Here is a 21476-nt window from a genome sequence, read left to right on the forward strand (position 1 = left end):
TCCTCCTGGTGATAATGGTGCTGGTTCACAAATTGGAGGAGAATATCCAACATCACAGTGACAATTAAGCAAATTATTGCAAACCTAAAACAAAAAAACAAACAAAAAATTATAAACATTTTAGGTACAATGCAAAAATTAAATACATCATTTGTGACTGTTAGTCAATGTAAGTTATTTAAAAATGATCACTTCATACATTATAGTTTTTATTTTAATGTGGAAATTAATTTTTACAATAAAATGTAATATAATAAATGTCTTTGCAATATCTCTTCAATGTCATAGACACTTCCTCTTTGTCTCTTCTATTTTTAAATAGCAATAAATAACACTCTGATACGATGAAAATGCCTTATTCTACAAAGGCATAGAAATTATGAATCTAGAAATTCTAAAATAATGGGAGTTGGCATATATTATGAATTGTGCTAGATTTTTAAAAAATGCCTGTGGTAAGAGCCAACTTTTACAAAATATTGGGGGGGAAAACATAAAGGAAAAAACTTGCTTAACTAACACAGATAACAAAATGTATTTTGCTAGAAATAGAAAGGCCAGAAAATATCTATAAATGTGATCAGGTGGATGAATCAAAACGGTCAGAAGCAGAAGAGAGAATCTAGAAATAGATTCATGCAGAAATTAAATTTAAACTAAGTAAGAAAGGAAAGAAACAGAAAGGAAACTGTTAATGATAGGACATGTAAGTGATTTGGGAGAAAATTTTGATACAAATCATGCAGGGAGGTCAATGTTTTCCTACATTATTATATAAAATGTGAAGCAACAATATGGCAGGAGACACCAGTCACAAAGTTAAAGCCAAATGCAGACTTGGGAAAATCTACAAAATTTCTATACCCTGGTAGATAATTTCACAACGGTAAATATGAGGATCCTCCATACATGCTTAAGACCTGTAGCTTTATTTCTTACCTAATGCAAATTAACAATAGGTTTAGAATGTGAGAAGAGATTTTAAAAACTGAGAAGCTAGTCTGGCTAGAAGTTGAGAAAATGCACATTTTCATTCATGACAGTTGAGAGCAAAAACTGGTATAACATTTTTAAAAAAAATAATATTTCTGAAAATTTAAATGGTGCATAAATTTGACCCATCAGATTTCATTGCTAATAATTTAAGAAACCAGGTAATTGTGCAAGGGTGAATGTACAACAATGTCCATTACACCATTATTTCCATTAATTAAGTAAAAATTTGACATTATCTAAAAGTCCATTGGTAAATGAGGTTTCAAATATAGTATGGAAGAGACATACATGGAAATAAATTGAAGCTATTAAAGGACAAAAGAGATCTGAGTGGACAAGAAAGTCTTCTCTCACAAAAATATTAGATTATAATATGTGTAATATAAATATATTAAGTCTGTGTGTTTAAACATATCAGTACACATACATTCAATTATAAGCAAAATTTATATAAGCATGTATAAATAAACATTTGTAATGTTCAATAAACCCATTTCCAAAATTCATACTGGAGTATGTGCATACTGCCCTTTAGTACAAAGTTTGACATTTATTAACCGATGAGGCCTATAATAATCTGAACACATGAATCATATGCATACGTATATGTAATGGAATCCACTTTCCTTATTTAACTGTAAGTTTCTAAAAGAAATTTCCACATCAAATAATTCTGAACTTTATTACTATCCTGGAAAAAGTTCTGACATGGATATTAAACGTTATACGTAAAAATAAAGGAAATATTACATACCCCATGTCCACTGCAATTTCTTTCTGATTGACAGTTGGGTCTATTTGGGTAGCTACTGGCCTCTTGGCAGACTCCACGATAACAATACTAAAATGTTAAAACAAGCAACAACAAAATTTTAAAGTGAAGAGTTGAGCAATTGTACTTGGTACAAAAATCAGATGCACAAGATAGATAAAGATACAACACACACCCCCAACACACACACACACACACACACACACACACACACACACAGACCAGATGAATCTGGATTTCATGACACCTACTCCTTCTAATAAAAGACACTGGGAGTCCAAATGGCATGTCATTACACTACCACATATAGAATTCTGAGAATGAGATACTATTTTTTCCCCATGAGGGAGCACAGCTGTGAGTTTACTGATACTAATTGGCATAAGAACAAATATAGCCAACTTTTACTGACCATTTGTAATGAGCTAGGATCTGTCTCTGCATTTTCTATGCACTTTTATAATATATACTCAGATTGGCCCTATGAATAAGATGTTTTTATCCTCATTTTATATTTGATAAAAATAAATGTACTCTTTTAAGGTCATGCATGAGTTACTGACAGGCCCAACATTCAGTGCAAGAACCACTTTAGTCTCAGAGCCACATATTTATTGATCAATGCTAAATATCAGTGTTCCTGTCATTTTTATATTTATTTCCAACATTAACGACAGTGTCTCTTATCTTTCACATTAGCGGTGTGACCCAGTGCAAGTTATTTAATCCCAGCAATTTGTTAGACAGAAAAGGATAAAAGCAATGTTTGGCACATAGTAAATGCTCACTAACACAAGATACTGATTAACTATTTGTTTATTTCCTTCATTTTCATGTAGACTTTAAGTGCTTATTCCTCTATCCAAATTTTAGTTTAATCTGAATATCTTTGGGGTATTTTCTAAGATTATCTGCTGGTTTTTCTCAGGTTATCTGATAGAGTATCCACTATACGATAAACAGTCTCAAAAATCATTATTTTCTATTACCATTAACCTATTATCATCATAAAGGACAGAATATCAGCTTGTTCATTAACTGAAAGGGCTCTGATGAAGACAGCAAGAATAACAAAATGTTGGACAAGCCAGCATTACCTGTTCACAAAACCATCTTCATTCTAGTTCTCCTTAAACATGGTCATGAGGCAATAATAAACTAGTCATATTTCACTGGGTTGTCTTTAGGGGAAAAACAATCCAGGGAAAGTTAAGACCCATGCTTCTGATACAATTTCCTTCAAGTAAACAGTTTCTAGCTGGTTCCTTTGTAATGACAGCAAAAGCAAGAGACACTATAAAAGTACTTAGCCCTGGGCAATGGTTGGGGTGATGTTTTGAACATAAACTAATCTAGGAGACTTCCTTCTTTGAACAAGAGACACAAAGAGTGTCCCAGAAGCAGTCACAACATGGTTCAAAGAAAAGGAAAAACAACAACAACAGCATAAGTAAATACATATTTCCTAAAGAGAAATGTCTAGATTATATAAGCATATTTTCTTATAGTCCCAGGTATGAGTAAGAAAAAGGCAGTTAATTTTATTTACTTATTCAATGATTAGCTTATCTAACTTTGGACAATTAAATGCCCCAAACATACCCTTCTTCAAGTTTAAAATGAATGTGCTGAGGTGTGTTTATTTTCCCTACCCTACTTATGTGAGCTAGAAATCACTTTGATAAAATATTCTTCTAAATCTTACAAATAAAAAATAGAAAATAAAAAAAAAGCTTTCTATCATATCCAATATTAAGCAAACTTGCATTGTTGAAATAATGCTTATCTCCATGTAATGTACTTTTAAATGCTTTTAAATATTATCAATGCCACAATATCATGCTAGGACTCCTTCTAAAAACTTCATTTTTTACCTACTTCCAAAGCTAGAATTTCAAAGACACAAAGTCACAGTGCTGCTACAATCTTGGCTTGGGAAGGACCAGCAAGACAACTTAAGCCAAAAAACACAATCTACATCTTAGTAAAAATCACAATCCACAAAATTTCCATATGCAATCCAAACCATAGAAATGCATGTTTTGTAGGTTTTGCCCTGATTTCTCACTCATTATATTGGAAATATATGGCCACATCATTAAAATTATTCACAAATGTCACTGTACAAAGAAATGTAGTGTTCTGTTATCTTACCAACCTACAGTTGGCATTTAATGTCTTTGCTTTATTTTCTATTGTATGTCACATCATAATTGCTCTATACAAATGCATATTTCCTAATATCTAAAAATTTATTTATTATTACATTAGAAATGCATTGAAAAGTATGTTAATATATTAACTCTTTACACATTTTTTTAGGTAGGCTCCATGCCAAGGACAGGGCTAGAACTGGTGATCCTGGGATCACCCCAAGCTGAGATCATGAGTCATATGCTTACCTGACTGACCCACCCAGAAGCCCCACTCTTGACACATTTCTAAATCACTTCTCAGAAAGCTAATTTATACTTCTTTTAGGATGATAGTAAGTTATGCTTCTCACCATGAAATATTATTTTCAATGCCCAAATAACACAAAAATAATGGTTGGATATTCATTTGCTTTGTATTTATTTAATAACAAGTTAGGTGGAACATTTTCATATTCCTTAGTCATACGCTCAATTTCATGAGTTTTTTTTTGCACTGATATGTATTGGGGTGTGTGTGTTTGTGCAAATGCACATATACATAATTTACACACATGCTGATATATATATATATAGAGAGAGAGAGATATGTATATATATAAATATTATGATATACATATATGTTATGTAGTGTTTTCTTTGACACTAGCTGGGTGTCCAACAATTCCAAGTAACTCAATTCTGACACTATTTGGAGTTAAAATCACATCCACAACTTAAAAACTCGGTGCCACAAGACTCACTCCATTTCAGATACCACATGCAAATCCCAGACTACCTGCATTTGTGACCATCTGGCTATAAACTGGAGGTTCCCATGGTGCCCTGCTCAGGTTTGATAATTTCCTTATTTGGCTCACAGACTCAAGAAATCATTTTACTTATGTTTACCAGTTTATTATATAGCATACAACTCAGCAACAGCTAAATGGAAGAAATGCATATATTGGGTGCCAGAGGGCAAGGAAGATGTCATAGCGTCCAGGACATCTGTAAACATCTCATCATTGCAGGAAGTTGATTTGTTCACCAACTTAGAAAGTCTCTGAATTTCAGTGTTCAAAACTTACTTTTTATCAAGTTCAATCTCCAGCCACACCACTTTTCCTACTTAGAGGTCTGTGAGTGCAGATAAAAGAGCCAACTCTCTAACATTTGGTCTTTTTGATAACCAGCCCATCCTAAAGCAATCTAGAGGTTCCACCCTAAGTCACCTCATTAGCATAAACTCAGGTTTTGTTGGGAGCAGACAAATAACAGAAAACATTCCTATCACACAGGAAGTTCCAAGGGGATTTAGATGCTCTATGCCAGAAACCAGGGACAAAGACCAAATTATTTTATTATTTTTATTTTATTTTATTTTATTTTATTTTATTTTATTTTATTTTATTTTATTTTATTTTATTCTAATTATACAGCAATACTTGCCCTCCTTACTACCCATCACGGGGCCAAACCATCCACCACCCACCTCTCCTCTGAAACCCTCAGTTGGTTTCCCAGAGTCCATAGTATCTCATGGTTCATCTCACTCTTTGATTCCCCCCCTTCATTTTCCCCTTCCTCTCTTAATGTCCTCCATGCTATTTCTTATGTTCCACATATAAGTGAAACCATATGATAATTGTCTTTCTCTGCTTGATTTATTTCACCCAGCATAACACCCTACAGTTCCATTCATGTCGATGCAAATGGTGGGTATTCATGCTTTCTGATGGCTGAGTAATATTCCATTGAATATATGGACCACATCTTCTTTATCCATTCATCACCTGAAGGGCATCCCTGCTCCTTCCACAGTTTGGCTATTGTGGACAATGCTGGTATGAACATTGGGGTGCATTTGCCCCTTCTTTTCACTACATCTGTACCTTTGGAGTTAATACCCAGTAATGCAATTGCTGGATCATAGGGTAGCTCTATTTTTAACTTTTTGAGAAACCTCCAAACTCTTTTCCAAAGTGGTTGTACCAAATTGCGTTCCCACTGACAGTGTATTAGGGTTCCCATTTCTCCACATCCTCACCAACATTTTTTTGTTTCTTGCTTTGTCAATTTTTGCCATTCTAACTGGTATAACGTGGTATCTCAATGTGGTTTTGATTTAAATTTCCCTGATGGCTAAAGATGTTAACATTTTTTCATGTGTCTCTTAGCCATTCATATGTCTTCTTCGGAGAAGTGTCTGTTCATGTCGTCTGCCCATATTTTGACTTATTTGTTTTTTGCGTGTTGAGTTTGAGAAGTTCTTTATAGATCTTGGATAGCAGCCCTTTAAATGTAATGTCATTTGCAAATGTCTTCTCCCATTGCATGGGTTGCCTCTTTGTTTTGTTGACTGTTACCTTCACTGTGCAGAAGCTTTTTATCTTGATGAAGTCCCACAAGTTCATTTTTGCTTTTGTTTCCCTTGCCTTTGGAGACTTGTCTTGAAAGAAGTTCTTGTGGCCGTTGTTGAAGAGGTCAGTGCCTATGTTCTCCTCTAGGATTTTGATGGATTCCTCTCTCACCTTGACTCTTTCATCCATTTAGAGTTTATCTTTGTGTATGGTGTAAAAGAATCATCGAGTTTCATTCTTCTATATATAGCTGTCCAATTTTCCCAGCACCATTTATTGAAGAGACTGTCTTTTTTCCACTGGATGTTTTTTCCTGCTGTATCAAAGATTAGCTGCCCAAAGAGCCGAGGGTCCATTTCTGGGTTCTCTATTCTGTTCCATTGAACTACGTGTCTGTTTTTGTGCCAGTCCATGCTGTCTTGGTGATCACAGCATTGTAATATAGTTTGAAATCAGGCAACGTGATGCCCCCAGCTTTGTTTTTCTTTTTCAACATTTCCTTGGCAATTCAGGGTCTTTTCTGGTTCCATACGAATTTTAGGATTGTTTGTCCCAGCACTTTGAAAAATGCCATTGGTATTTTGATCGGGATGGCATTGAAAGTATAGATCACTCTGGGTAGTACAGACATTTTTAACAAGTTTGTTCTTCTGATCATAAGCAAGGAATGTTTTTCCATCTTTTTGTGTCTTCTTATATTTCTTTCATAAGTGTTCTGTAGTTTCTACAGTATAGGTCCTTTACCTATTTCCTTAGGTTTATTCCAAGGTATCTTATGGTTTTGGCTATTTTAAATGGAATCAACTCCCTAATTTCTCTTTCTATAGTTACATTGTTAGTGTATAGGAAAGGAACTGATTTCTGTGCATTGATTTTTTTATCCTGCCACATTACTGAATTGCTATATGAGTTCTAGTAATTTGAAAGTGGAGTCTTTTGGGTTATCCACATAAAGTATCATGTCATCTGTGAAGAGAGAGATTTTGACTACTTCTTTGCCACATTGGATACATTTTATTTCTTTTTGTTGTGTGATTGTTGAGGCTTGGACTTCTAGTACTATGTTGAACAATAGTGGTGAAAGTGGGCATCCTTGTCGTGTTTCTGATCTTAAGGGAAAGGCTTTCAGCTTTTCCCCATTGAGAATGATATTTGCTGTGGTCTTTGCATGGATGGTTTTTATGAAATTGAGGAATGGTCCCTCTATGCCTACACTCTGAAGAGTTTTAATCAGGAAAGGATGCTGTATTTTGTCAAAGGCTTTTTCTGCATCCATTGAGAGGATCATATGGTTCCTGTCTCTTCTCTTATTAATGTGTTCTCTCACACTGATTGATTTGAGAATGCTGAACCACACTTGCATCCCAGGGATAAATCCCACCTTGTTATGATGGATAATCCATTTAATGTATTGTTGAATCCTATTAGCTAGGATCTTCTTGAGTATTTTGGAGTTCATATTCATCAGGGATATTGGTCTGTAATTCTCCTTTTGGATGGGGTCTTTGCCTGGTTTTGGGATCAAGATAAAGCTGGCCTCATAGAATGAGATTGGAAGTTTTCCTTCTGTTTCTATTTTTTGGAACAGTTTCAGGAGAATAGGTATTATTTCATCTTTGAATGTTTGGTAGAATTCCCCAGGGAATCCATCAGGCCCTGGACTCAGTTTTTTGGGGAGGTTTTTGATGACCACTTTAATTTCTTTACTGGTTATTGATCTATTCAGATTGTCCATTTCTTCCAGTTTCAGTCTTCGTAGTTTATAGGTTTCTGGGAAGGCCTCCATTTCTTCCAGGTTGCTTAATGTATTGGCATATAGTTGTTGATAATAATTTCTAATAATTGTTTCTATTTCCTTGGTGTTAGTTGTGATCTCTCCCATTTCATTCATAATTTTATTAATTTTGGTCCTTTTTTTTTTTTGGATAAGTCTGGCCAGTAGTTTATTGCTCTTATTACTTCTTTCAAAGAACTAGCTTCTAGTTTCATTGATTGGTTCTCCTATTCTTTTGTTCTCTATTTCATTGATTTCTGCTCTAATTTTTATTATTTCTCTTCTCCTGCTTCGTTTAGGCTTTATTTGCTGTTCTTTCTCCAGCTCCTTTAGGTGTAAGGTTAGTTTATGTATTCAGGATTTTTCTATTTTTTGAGTGAGGCTTGGATGGCTATGTATTTCCCCCTTAGGACCACGTATGCAGTATCCCATGGGTTTTGGACCAATGTGTTTTCATTCTCATTAGTTTCCATGAATTGTTTAAGTTCTCTTTAACTTCCTGGTTGACTCAAACATTCTTAAGCAGGATGGTCTTAGCTACCAAGTATTTGAATTTCTTCCAAATTTTTTCTTGTGATTGAGTTCTAGTTTCAAAGCACTGTGGTCTGAGAATATGCAGGGAACAATCTCAGTCTTTTGGTATCAGTTGAGAACTGATATGTGACCCAGTATGTGGTCTATTCTGGAGAAAGTTCCATGTGCATTTGAGAGGAATGAGTATTCTTTTGTTCTAGGGTGGAATATTCTGTATTTATCTGTGTGGTCCATCTGCTCCAGTGTGTAAATAATTCAAAGCACTTGTTTCTTTGTTGATTTTATGCTTAAATGATCTGTCTATTGCTGACAGTGAAGTGTTGAGATCCCCCACTATTAACATATTATTATTAATATGGCTTATGTAGTTGGCTGCTCCCTTTTTGGGCCCATAGATAATTACAATTGTTAGATCTTCTGGTTGGATACACCCTTTAAGAATGGTATAGTGTCCTTCTGTATCTCTAACTGCAGTCTTTAGCTTGAAATCTAATTTATCTGAGATGAGAATTGCTACCCCAGCTTTCTTTTGAGGTCTGTTGGCATGAAAAATTGTTCTCCATCCCCTCACTTTCAGTCTGGAGATAACTTTAGGTTCAAAATGAGTCTCTTATAGACAGCATATGGATGGGTCACATCTTTTTATCCAATCTGCAACCTTGTGCCATTTCATGGGAGCATTTAGGTTGTTCACATTGAGAGTGACTATTAAAAAATAGGATTTTATTGTCATCATGTTCTCCGTAAAATCCTTGTTTGTATAGGTTGTCTCTGTAAATTTCTGTTCTATATCACTCTTGGGGTCTTTCTTCTTTTATAGAACCCCCCCCCCTTAATAAATTGCAGGGCCGGCTTGGTGGTCACATATTCTTTCAGTTTCTGCCATTCTTGGAAGCTCCTTGTTTCTCCATCCATTCTGAATGTATCCTTGGCTGCATGTTCTTCTCATTCACTACCCTGAATATGTCTTGCCAGCCCTTTCTGGCTTGCCAGGTCTCTGTGGACAGGTCTGCCATTATTCTGATGTTCCTCCCTCTGTACCTAAAGAAATCTCTTCCCCCTCACTGCTTTCTAGATTGTTTCCTTGGATCTAAGATTTGCAAATTGTACTATTATATGTCGTGGTGTCGGTCTGCTCTCATTGATTTTGGGAAGGGTCCTCTCTGCCCCTTGGACATGAATGCTTATTTCCTTCCCCAGATTAGGGGAGTTTTCTGCTATAATTTGCTCAAATATATCTTCTAGACCTCTCTCTCTCTCCACCCCTTCAGAGATCCCAGAAATTCTGATATTGGAATGCTTCATTGACTCATTAATCTCTCTGTTTGATCCCTTGGGTTTAAAACTGTTTTTCGCATGCCACCTCAGGTTCCTTCTTTTCTATCATCTTATCCTCTAGTTTACAAATTTGTTCTTTTGCCTCGTTTACCCTAGCAGTCAGATTATCCTGATTAGACTGTATTTCATTCATATCATTTTTCAGTTCATCTTGATTAGATTTCATTTTTGCCCTTAGAGATTCTATATTGTTGTTAATATTTTTCTCAAGCCTAGATATCACCCTCATAACTCTGAAGTCTATTTCTGACATCTTGGTTATATCCATATCCATTAGTTCTGTGGCAGAGGCCACAGTCGCTGCTTCTTTTCTTTGTTGGTGATTCCTTCTCTTAGTCATTCTGTTGAGGGATGGTTGAGGGAACGTACAGAGTCCAAAGAATTAAGCCCAACCCAAGCAAGATGCACCTGTTTTATAGGGACCTTATGGTTGTCAGCCTCTTGTTCTTCCAGCATGTCTTCTGGCAGAGGGGCCTGCAGTGCTGTTACTCTGGCATCCCTGTTTGGGCAGAGTTGCCCTACCCACTGTGGGGGGGATGGGCTCAATGAAAACTGGTTTTGGAGGGCTTTTGTTCTCTGGTGGCTTTCCCTGGCAGCTTTCCATGTCTCTTCTGAGAGTTACAGTAGAAGTGACCACATCCAAACCTCTGTCTTAGAACAGAGAGATCACAGTCTGCTCTTCACAAGCTCTCCAGGCCACAGTGTCTCCGTTTCTGTCTGTGCTGCTAAACACGGCAGTCTCCTGACTTGTGCACCCCACAGCAGCACTCCCAGCTGTCACTCCCAGGGCAGGGCGCGTCTCTGCCCTTTGTGCTTCTAAAACCACAAGTTATCCCCGGTTCACACGTGTGCCCCCATAGCTCCAGGTTTCAGTCTGGGGGGCTGCCCTAAAAGCCTTTCCCTGCCACTACCGGTCTGCGAGTCTGTGCTCAGTCCACAGCACAGGAGGCTTTGCCTTCCCCGTGCAAGTTCACAGAGGGTCCCTCCCCCCTTCTGTTTATCTTCTGATATCTACCCACAGAATCACAGCTCCCCGCTTCATACCGCAAGACCAACCGTCAGAGATATTGTATTTGTAGAGATCCAGATATAGCTTCTTATATCTCAGGCTGATTTCACAGGTATTCTGAATAGTCTGGTTAAATTTCCAGCTCAGTTCAGGGGACTGGTTGAAACAGGGTCCCCTACTTCCCCACCATCTTTTTTCCTCCCCTCTATGTGGATTTCTTGAGTATTGATGATGTACAACAAATTGTCCTAGAGGACCAGCTGGATGTCCCAGCAGCAGTGGGAGATCCTCAGCCAGCAGACCAAATTATTTTTGTGTTACACCACACACACACACACACACACACACACACACACACACATGCACACACACACACACACTCTTAGTGTATATTAATGAATGATTAAATAAGTTAATAAATTTATGTATTTACTCCATCATAGTTATAGTAAATATTTTTTCAGTTTAAATTATCTTTGAAAGGATGACATATTACTATATAGTGTAGTCAGTTACTAGTATGTTCCTCTGCAACTACATCATCATTTTCATGTCAGAATAAACTTATCTCAAGTTTACTAGTTACTTCCATTTTCTGCTTTATTTTCATTTCTTAAAATATTATATCTCAAAGTAAATATTTAAATTAAAATGTGAGATAATTGTGTACTTTTCTTCCTTTGATCAACTAATTTTTTAATGGTACCAGTTTAAAAATATTTTATTCTGTTTCTGAAAATTTTTAAGAAAAAAATAGACAAAGCTTATACTCTGTTTTATTATTGTGTCTTGTGGAAAGGCCAAATTTTTAACATATATTATGCTTTTGGAGGAAAAATTAGGCAAGATGGCCAATGAGCAAATAAATGTTTTAGTTTAATTATAGTCAAATTAATTATCCTTGAGACTTACAGAAAGATGAAATTCTTGGTTTTTTTTTTTTTTTTTTGGCTTTCCTTGTTATACTTATTAGTCAGGTTGTTCTCACATAGTTTCTTGGTGTATTATCTGTACTTTTATGTTCTTTGTTTACACAAATTTTTTAAAGATCAGATCCTGGCTTAACAGAGAGATTTAGATTCTCAAGTGTGAGAACACAAGTTTAAATATAGCAAAATTTATAATAAAACAATGATAGTGAAGCAATAAAAATTCTGATGTTTGAATTTGATGATCATGATACAGTAACCAAAATTTGTAACATTAATTATAAATGAAAACTCTTTAGGTCTCTCTCCTTCTCTCCCTCTCTCCAGGAGGAACAGTTCTATATCTCAGTGTAGATTCACTATGTCCATGGGAGGAAGTGAGTTCAGGGTTTTCCCAGACCGCCATCTTGGACGTCATCCTCTCTCTCTTTTTTTCTCTCTCTCATGCACAAGCACTTACATACACAGACACTCAGATACAAACATATATGGAATGAAGTAAAATTTTTTTTACCTTATTTACTCCACACATAGTGCCATTGTTCATTCTGGTAGCATCCACAACTGAACCTCTTGCTTCAGGTCTTAAATACCCTGACAAACAGATATGGCCTCCAAGGTAAGTATATTGAACATCATAATTTGTTACTAGTACTATTTTTGAATGTGTCCAGTGACAAACTATCGTTCCACAAAGGGTATTCCTGGCAATAAAAGGCAGAGAAAAAGCTCATATGTCACTTAGAGACACAATATGTTTAGTAAATAACAGTTCAAAGCATGAAGAGAATTCAAAATATTACTCAAATTGTAACATCAAAGTTATTCAGAGCATACATCATCTTATAAAGTATAACAAATTCATCTGTATATATGAGGTCCATCTCTCATTTGTATTAACTTATTTTTGAACACACACACATGCATTTGAAAAAGTAAGGTTATCTAAATACACACCCAAAATCACATTTTTTTCCACAGTTTCCAAAAATATCTTGTTGAAAATTCACTTCTTGTGTACATAGATAAGTAGAAACTTTAGCAACTGAAAATATAAAGTTACAATTACTCATTTTAATAAAAATTAATATAGGGACATCTAGACAGTAGCAGTGCTCAGTCAGGGTCATCTACTATAAATTTTTAGTGTCGTCTCTGGCCATAAAAGGAGAAACACTAAAAACTACCCACTTGAGAAAAGGAAAATTATATCATAGGCAGAAATGATTAAGAAAGCAGTCATTTGCTCTCTTATCTACAATTCTAATATTCTACTCTTCTTCGCACCAATCACCTGAAATTTGATTAATACCTTTTTTTTTTGTCCTGTACTTATTAGGTCTATTTTGCCTCTTTACATAGTTCAATGTCACATTGATTCACAATTTTAATTTCAAATTAGAATTTACACAAACAATACCTTTTATGATGGCTATTGGGTGGATTACTGACTTTAGAAAAATACAGTTTGAAAATGAACCCCAGAAAAAAAAGATACAACTATTACATTTTCCAAATAATTTTGCACACTGTACATCTGGATCTTGGCATACTCCTTCAAAGCAATAGGCAGTCTTATTATTGCATGGTTCTAAATCAGCAGATTTCACATCAGGTACACAAGCTGTAGAAGATCCATTGCAATATTCTGGAAAATCACATGGATCTGTCATTTTCCTACATAAACGTCCTCTTTCCGCTATCTGTGAGACAAAGAAAAATCAGTATTTTTTTAAAGTCGTAAACCAAAAATGTAAAAAAACTTAAGCAAGAGTAGTGTATTTCTGTCACTTCCATTATTATTACATTTTTACTTAAAGTCAAATTATGAATTTACTTAAAACCCCAGAGAAATAGATTGGAAAAAACCCAAATGTGAATCAGTGGATGAATAGATAGACAAATCGTGGTATATTCACACAATGGAATATTTTCAGCCATTTAAAGGAGTACTGATACATATGCTCCAAGGTGGATGAACCTTCAACGCTACGTTAAGTGAAGAAAGCCAGACACAACAGCTCACGTATTCTGTACTTTTACTTATATGAAATATCCAGAATAGGTTACTCCAGACAGAAAAAAATTGATGATTGCCAGGGACTGACGGGAAGGGAGAAAGGAGAACATGGGCTTAAAGGGCTAGGAGTCTCCTGTTTGAGTGAGGAACATGTTTTGGAACTAGATAGAGGTGGCAGTTGTATGACATTGTGAATGTACTGAATGCCGCTAAGTTGTTCACCTGAAATGGCAAGTGTCATGGTACATGATTTCACTCTAATGTTTTTAAAGGCTCTGCCAAATGTAGGAATTATCCCGTGTCTAAGGGAAGGGCAAGGGACTGTGTAGAAAAGCTTTTGTGCTCAATCTTGCTGATTTGGAGACAAAGGCCAAGATGAGAGCCCTGGTGAAGGGAAGAGAGACAAGGTTTACTGCTAAGTAGTAGAAACTCTAGGCTTGCCTCTATATTCGTGCTTGAAGACAAGTGACCACTGGCTTTAATTACTAGCACACAGAATGAAGAAGAGCACACATAGAACGAAGTAGAATGACGTTAGAAGATATTTCATTGACAGAGAACCTGGCAAATCTGAAATCTGGCAATCAAGATCTCTAAGTAATCAGCTTCTATAATTGTCGCTGACTCCTGAACGTGACACAGAAAAGGCAAGGTGCTACAATGAAGTGATCCCCAAAAGACAAATCTTACTCAGTGTCCTTTCAGTGTAGCTATAAAGGAAAATTGAATGGAAAACTTCTCAAGGGAAGTCAAGGATTCAATCTACTTCTGGGGCCAGGAGTTCTTGCAAAGTTAAACCTCAGTATCAGACATGCTACATGTTGCTGACTATTTTACTTGGACTCCTTTTATGCTGTTCTCAAAATGAGATTATTATTGTTTGTTTATTCAAACGTTGTATGTCAACTGTGTGTTGGGTGGCTTATTTGTAATTTTGTCATAAGTTGTTTGATCATGAAGAGCTAAATTCAGGTATGACCAAGAGGAATTCATAGTGTCCAAATAATCTGAAATCAATATTGAATATCTGGATGGGGCCAGAGTAGATTAAAAATAATGCAGTGAAAAGGACAGCTAAGGAGGTTGAAGAGATTTAAAGATATCCTCAGAACATGGAAGTGAACTATGTATGAATCAGATATTTAAAGTTACATATTCAAAAGTTGTGTAAAAAAACAGTTTTAAAAATGCTACAAAAAAGAACACACAAGAACACAAAAAATTATGGAAGGAAATCATGTAGTATTTTGAAAGCTTACCAGACAAGTTTTTCTATCACAGCATGGTCCATTGCCACACTCTGCATATCCAATCAGAGTACAATCTACAGGGTTACAACATTTTTTATGAGTGCATTCCTACAAGCGAATATAAGAGTTACATAATAGGAATCTTCAATCAAATAAATAATTGTATTTATTGTCAAAATATACAACATATTTCACCAAGTTAATTACTTGGGGAATACTTTTCTATTTTACTAAACCTCCTCAAGATACCATCTTGGGAATACACAACAATTTATGCATGTGACAAAAATATAGAGATTCTAAATTATAATATCTTATTATCATAAATAATGTTTCAAAGAAAAAAGTTTGTCATTATTTTTTTCCCTGTAAGACATTATATTAAACATTAATTCCAAAAATTATTAGATAATAGAGCACAAAAATATTAATAACTCTTCATAAGATACTATTTTCTTTTTTCCATATAGTAAACGAGTGATGTTTCACAAGACTGATAGTAATGTTTAAAAATTAGTAAAGTGGATAGGCAAAAATAACTGTTTATATTTGTTTCAATATTATTATTTTTGTTACTCGTGTGCTGAAAATTTTACATATCTGCACATTATGGTTTATTTTGTATTTCTGTGTCTATATTTATGTTGATGAATTCCTCTATTTCCTTTATTTATAAGCTTTATATTAATGATATTAACTCCTGGCCACCAACATAGCATCACTACATTTTAAAATTTGTCATGACAATTTACTTTTGATTTTTTTTTCCTCTGCTAACTTCTTGATATTGTGATATTGTGAAAACCATAATTTTTTTTTTCTGGTTTTGTTCTTTAAGATTATGGATAAAACTTACTCCACCCTAACCCCACTAAATATGTGAGTTTATAGTATGTGTGTAAAATGTTAGTGTTATATATACGTATTCATTTATTTTCATTTTACATTGAATTTTTTTATTTAAGTATAGTTCACAGAATGTTACATTCATTTCAGGTGTACAACTTTGTGCTTTGACAAGTTTATACATTATGCTAGGTCAGTAAGTGTAGCTACCATAAGTCCCCATACATCATTCTAATAATATCATTGACTATATTCCTTATGCTATGCCTTTTATTCCTGTAACTTATTCATTCCATAACTGGAAACCTATATCTCTCTTTCGCATCACCCATTTTGTCCAACCATTCACCATCCACCCCTCTGGGAACCATCAGTTTGTTTCTCTGTATTTATTGGTCTGATTTTGCTTTCTGTTTACACATGTGACTTTCTTTTTTTTTTTTAGATTACACTTATGAGTGCAATCATATGGCATTTGTCTTTCTCAGTCTGACTGATTTCACTTAGAAAAATGACCTCTAGGTATATCCATGTTGTCTCAAATGGAAGAATCTCAACCTTTTCACAGCTGCATAATATCCCATTGTGTGTATGTGTGTGTGTGTGTACACCAATTTTTCTTATCCATTCATGCATTGATGGACACTTAAATAGCTTCCATCTCTTGGTTATTGTAGATAATGTTGTGATAAATGTAGGGGTGCATGTATCTTTTTGAATTAGTGTTTTTGTTTTCTTTGGGTAAATGATAGTAGTGGAATTATTGGATCATACGAATTTCTATTTTAAATTTTTCAAGGTACCTTCATACTGTATTTCACAGAGCCTGCACCAATATAAATTCCCACCAACAGTCTACAAGTGTTCCTTTTTCTCCACATCCTCACCACTATTTGTTATTTCTTGTCCTTTTGATTGTTACCCATTCTTTCTGGTGTAAGGTCATATGTCATTGTGACTTTGATTTGCATTTCCCTGATGATTAGTGATGTTGAGCATCTTTTCATGTGTCCATTGGTCATCTGGATGTCTTCTTTGGAAAAATGTCTGTTCACCTTTAAATCAGATTTTTTTTTTGGTGTTGAATTATATCAATTCTATATATATTTTGGATATTAACTCCTTATCAGATATATCATTTGCAAATATCTTGTCCCATGAATAGGTTGCCTTTTTGGTTTTTTTCTTTATTTTAATTTCAGTATAATTAACATACCATGTCATATTAGTTTCAGATTCCATACATCACCCAGTACCTATCACAACAAGGGCACTCCTTAAGCCCCATCACCTATTTAACTCATCCCCTCACCACCTCCCCTCTGCTAAACATCTGTTTCTTCTATTTAGTTAAGAGTCTATTTCTTGGTTTTCAAGGATGTGGAGAAAGGGGAACTCTTTTGTACCATTGGTGGGAATGCAAACAGGTGCATCCACTCTGGGAAACAGTATGGAGGTTCTTCAAAAAGTTAAACATAGAACTAGCTTGTTACCCAGCAATTATATTACAAGGTATTTACTCAAAGAATACAAAGACACTAATTCCAAGGGATTCATGCACCAATGTTAATAGCAGCATTATCTACAATAGCCAAAATATGGAAGCAGCCCAAGTGTCTATTGATTTATGAATAGATAAAGGTGTGGCATATATTTATGGTGGAATATTACTAAGTCATGAAAAGAAATTAAATCTTTCCAATTGCAATGACATGGATGGATCTAGAGTATTATGCTAAGAGAAATAAGTCAGAGAAATAAAAATATATGATTTCACTTATTTATGGAATTTAAGGAACAAAACAAATGAACAAAGGGAAAAAAGAGAGAGAGAGAGAGAAACCAAGAAACAGACTCTTAACTATAGAGAACAAACTGATAGTTACCAGAAGGGAGCTGGGCAGGGTGATGTGTTAAATAGGTGGTGGGACTAAGGACTACACTTGTTTTGATGTGCACCGGGTGATGTATAGAATTGTTCAATCATTATATTGTACACCTGAAACTAATATTACACTATGTGTTAACTGGAATATAATTATTTTAAAAAGTCTATCTTGGGGCGCCTGGGTGACTCAGTCATTAAGTGTCTGCCTTCGGCTCAGGGCATGATCCCAGCATTATGGGATCAAGCCCTGCATCGGGCTCCTCCACTGTGAGCCTGCTTCTTCCTCTCCCACTCCCCCTGCTTGTGTTCTCTCTCTCTCTGTCAAATAAATAAATATAATCTTTAAAAAAATTAAAAAGTCTATTTTGTCTGATGCAAGTATTGCTACTTTGGGTTTCTTTTGCATTCCATTTGCATGATTAGTGTTTCTTTATCCCCTCACTTTCAATCTACAGGTATCTTCAGGTCTGAAATGAATCCCTTGTAGGCAGCATGTGGATGGGTCTTTTTTTTTTTATCCACTCTGACACCTTCTGACTCTTGATTGTTTAGTCCACTTATATTCAAAGTAATTATTGATGGGTATGTATTTATTACCATTTTGTTACTTGATTTGTGGTTGTTTTGGTACCTTTTCTCTGATCTCTTCTTTTTATCTCTTCCATGGCATGCTGGTTTTCTCTAGTGACATACTAAATATCTTTTAGTGAATATCTTACTCTATTTTTGGCATATCTATTACTGTTTTTTGATTTGTGTTACTATTCAATTTATATATAACATCTTCTGCAATTAGCAGTCTATATTAAACTGATGGTCACTTAATTTTGAATTCATTCTTCACTCCTCTCCCCTACACATTTCAGATATTTGGCACCATATTTTATATCCTATTATTTTATGAATACCTTGATTGACTTTTACAGAAACACTTATTTTTACTGCTTTTTTGTTTTATTTTCCATGTTCTTACTTATGGTCTTTCATTTCCATTCAACGGGACCTCTTTAATATTTCTTGTAAAGCTGGTTCAGTGATAATAAAATCCTTTAGTTTTTTATTGAGAAGGTACATCTCCTCTCTTCTGAATGATAGCCTTGCTGTATAGAGTATTCTTGGATACAGATTTTTCCCTCAGCACTTTGAATACATCATGCCACTCCCTTCTGGCCTATGAAACTCCTGCTGAAAAGTCACCTTACAGCCTTATGGGGTTTCCTTTGTATGTAACTGGCTTTAATTCTCTTATAACCTTTCAAATTCTTTTTTTTTTAATAATAATATTTTTTATTATATTGTGTTAGTCACCGTACATTACATCCCTGGTTTTTGATGTAAAGTTCCATGATTCATTAGTTGTGTATAACACCCAGTGCACCATGCAATATGTGCCCTCCTTACTACCCATCACCAGCCTATCCCATTCCCCCACCCCCCTCCCCTCTGAAGCCCTCAGTTAGTTTCTATGAGTCCATAGTCTCTCGTGCTTCATTCCCCCTTCAGATTACTCCCCCTTTCTTTATCCTTTTCTTCTCCTACCAATCTTCCTACTTCTTATGTTCCGTAGATGAGTGGCACCATATAATTATTGTCTTTCTCTGCTAGACTTATTTCACTTAGCATTATCTCCTCCAGTCCCGTCTGTGTTGCAGCAAATGTTGAGAAAACTTTCTTTTTGATGGCTGAGTATTATTCCATTTTATATATGGACCACATCTTCTTAATCCAGTCATCTGTTGAAGGGCATCTCAGTTCCTTCCACAATTTAGCTATTGTGGACAATGCTGCTATGAACATTGGGGTGCTTATGGCCCTTTTCTTCACTATGTCTGTATCTTTGGGGTAAATACCCAGTAGTGCAATTGCTGGGTCATAGGGTAGCTCAATTTTTAACTTTTTAAGGGACTTCTATGCTGTTTTCCAGAGTGGTTGTATCAGCTTGCATTCCCACCAACAATGTAGGAGGGATCCCCTTTCTCCACATCCTCTCCAGCAATTGTTGTTTCTTGCCTTGTCAATTTTTGCCATTCTAACTGGCGTAAGGTGGTATCTCAGTGTGGTTTTGATTTGAGTTTCCCTGATGGCTAATGATTTTGAACATTTTTCATGTGTCTGTTAGCCATTTGTATGTCTTCATTGGAAAACTGTCTGTTCATATCTTCTGCCCATTTTATGATTTGTTTATTTGTTTCTTCTGTATTGAGTTTGAGAAGTTCTTTGTAGATCTTGGATACCAGACTTTTATCTGTAGTGTCAGTTGCAAATATATTGTCCCATTCCGTGGGCTGCCTCTTAGTTTTTTTGACTCTTTCCTTGGCTGTGCAGAAGATTTTGATATTGATGAAGTCCCACAAGTTCATTTTTTCTTTTGTTACTCTTGAGTTTGGAGATATGTCATGAAAAAGTGTCTATGGCCAATGTCAAAGAGGTTGCTGCCTATGCTCTCCTCTAGGATTTTGATGGATTCCTGTCTGACATCGAGGTCTTTCATCCATGTGGAGTTTATCTTTGTGTATGGTATGAGAGAGTGGTCAAGTTTCATTCTTTTGCATGTAGCTGTCCAATTTTCCCAGCACCATTTATTGAAGAGACTGTCTTTTTTCGACCCGATGTTTTTTCCTGCTTTATCAAAGATTAGTTGCCCAAAGAGCCGAGTATCCATTTCTGAGTTCTCTATTCTGTTCCATTGGTATATTTGTCTGTTTTTGTGCCAGTACCATGCTGTCTTGGTGATCACAGCTTTGTAGTACAGCTTGAAATCTGGCATTGTGATGCCCCCAGCTTTGTTTTTCCTTTTCAACAATTCCTTGGTGATTTGGGGCCTTTTCTGGTTCCACACAAATTAAAGGGCTGTTTGTTCCAGTTCTTTGAAAAATGTCATTGGTATTTGGTCTGAATGGCATTGAAAGTGTAGATTGCTCTGGGTAGCATGGACATTTAACTATGTTAACTCTTCCAATGCATGAGCATGGAATATTTTTCCATCTTTTTGTGTCTTCTTCAATGTCTTTCCATTTTTCCATCTTTTTGTGTCTTCTTCAATGTCTTTCCATCTTTTTGTGTCTTCTTCAATGTCTTTCAAGAGTGATTTGGGGTGCCTGGGTAGCACAGCGGTTAAAGCATATGCCTTTGGCTTGGGCGTGATCCTGGCATTCCAGGTTCGAGCCCCACGTCAAGCTCCTCCTCTATGAGCCTGCTTCTTCCTCTCCCACTCCCCCTGCTTGTGTTCCCTCTCTCACTGGCTGTCTCTATCTCTGTCAAATAAATAAATAAATAATCTTTAAAAAAAAAAAAGAGTGATTTGTACTTTCTAGAATATAGATCCTTTACATCTCTGGTTAAGTTAATTCCAAGATAACGTATGATTTTTTGTGCTATTGTAAATGGAATCAATTCCCTAATTTCTCTTTCTTCGGTTCGTGTATAGAAATGCAACTGATTTCTGAGCATTGATTTTGTATCCTGCCACATTACTGAATTGCTCTATAACTTCTAGTATTTTGGGATTGATTCTTTTGGGTTTTCCATATAGAGTATCATGTCATCTGCGAAGAGGGACAGTTTGACTTCTTCTTTGCTGATTTGGATACCTTTTATCCCTTTTTGTTGTCTGATCGCTGTTGCA

General features: G+C 35.5%; 1 protein-coding gene across 1 annotated transcript in view; it reads right to left on the reverse strand.

The window, feature by feature from the left end:
* Nucleotides 1-10749: 10749 nt before the first annotated feature.
* The window catches only part of LOC125283696 (A disintegrin and metallopeptidase domain 3-like), an 86695-nt gene continuing 75968 nt past the window's right edge, over nt 10750-21476 (reverse strand). Inside the window, exons 13-17 of the mRNA XM_057303369.1 lie at nt 15127-15225; nt 13355-13550; nt 12805-12892; nt 12362-12551; nt 10750-10920 (exon numbers count right to left, since the gene is read on the reverse strand). Coding sequence (XP_057159352.1) covers nt 10750-10920; nt 12362-12551; nt 12805-12892; nt 13355-13550; nt 15127-15225 — 744 coding nt within the window. The remainder of the gene's footprint in view (nt 10921-12361; nt 12552-12804; nt 12893-13354; nt 13551-15126; nt 15226-21476) is intronic.

The sequence above is a fragment of the Ursus arctos genome, unplaced genomic scaffold, assembly GCF_023065955.2.
Source record: "Ursus arctos isolate Adak ecotype North America unplaced genomic scaffold, UrsArc2.0 scaffold_27, whole genome shotgun sequence".
NCBI classification, from domain to species: domain Eukaryota; kingdom Metazoa; phylum Chordata; class Mammalia; order Carnivora; family Ursidae; genus Ursus; species Ursus arctos.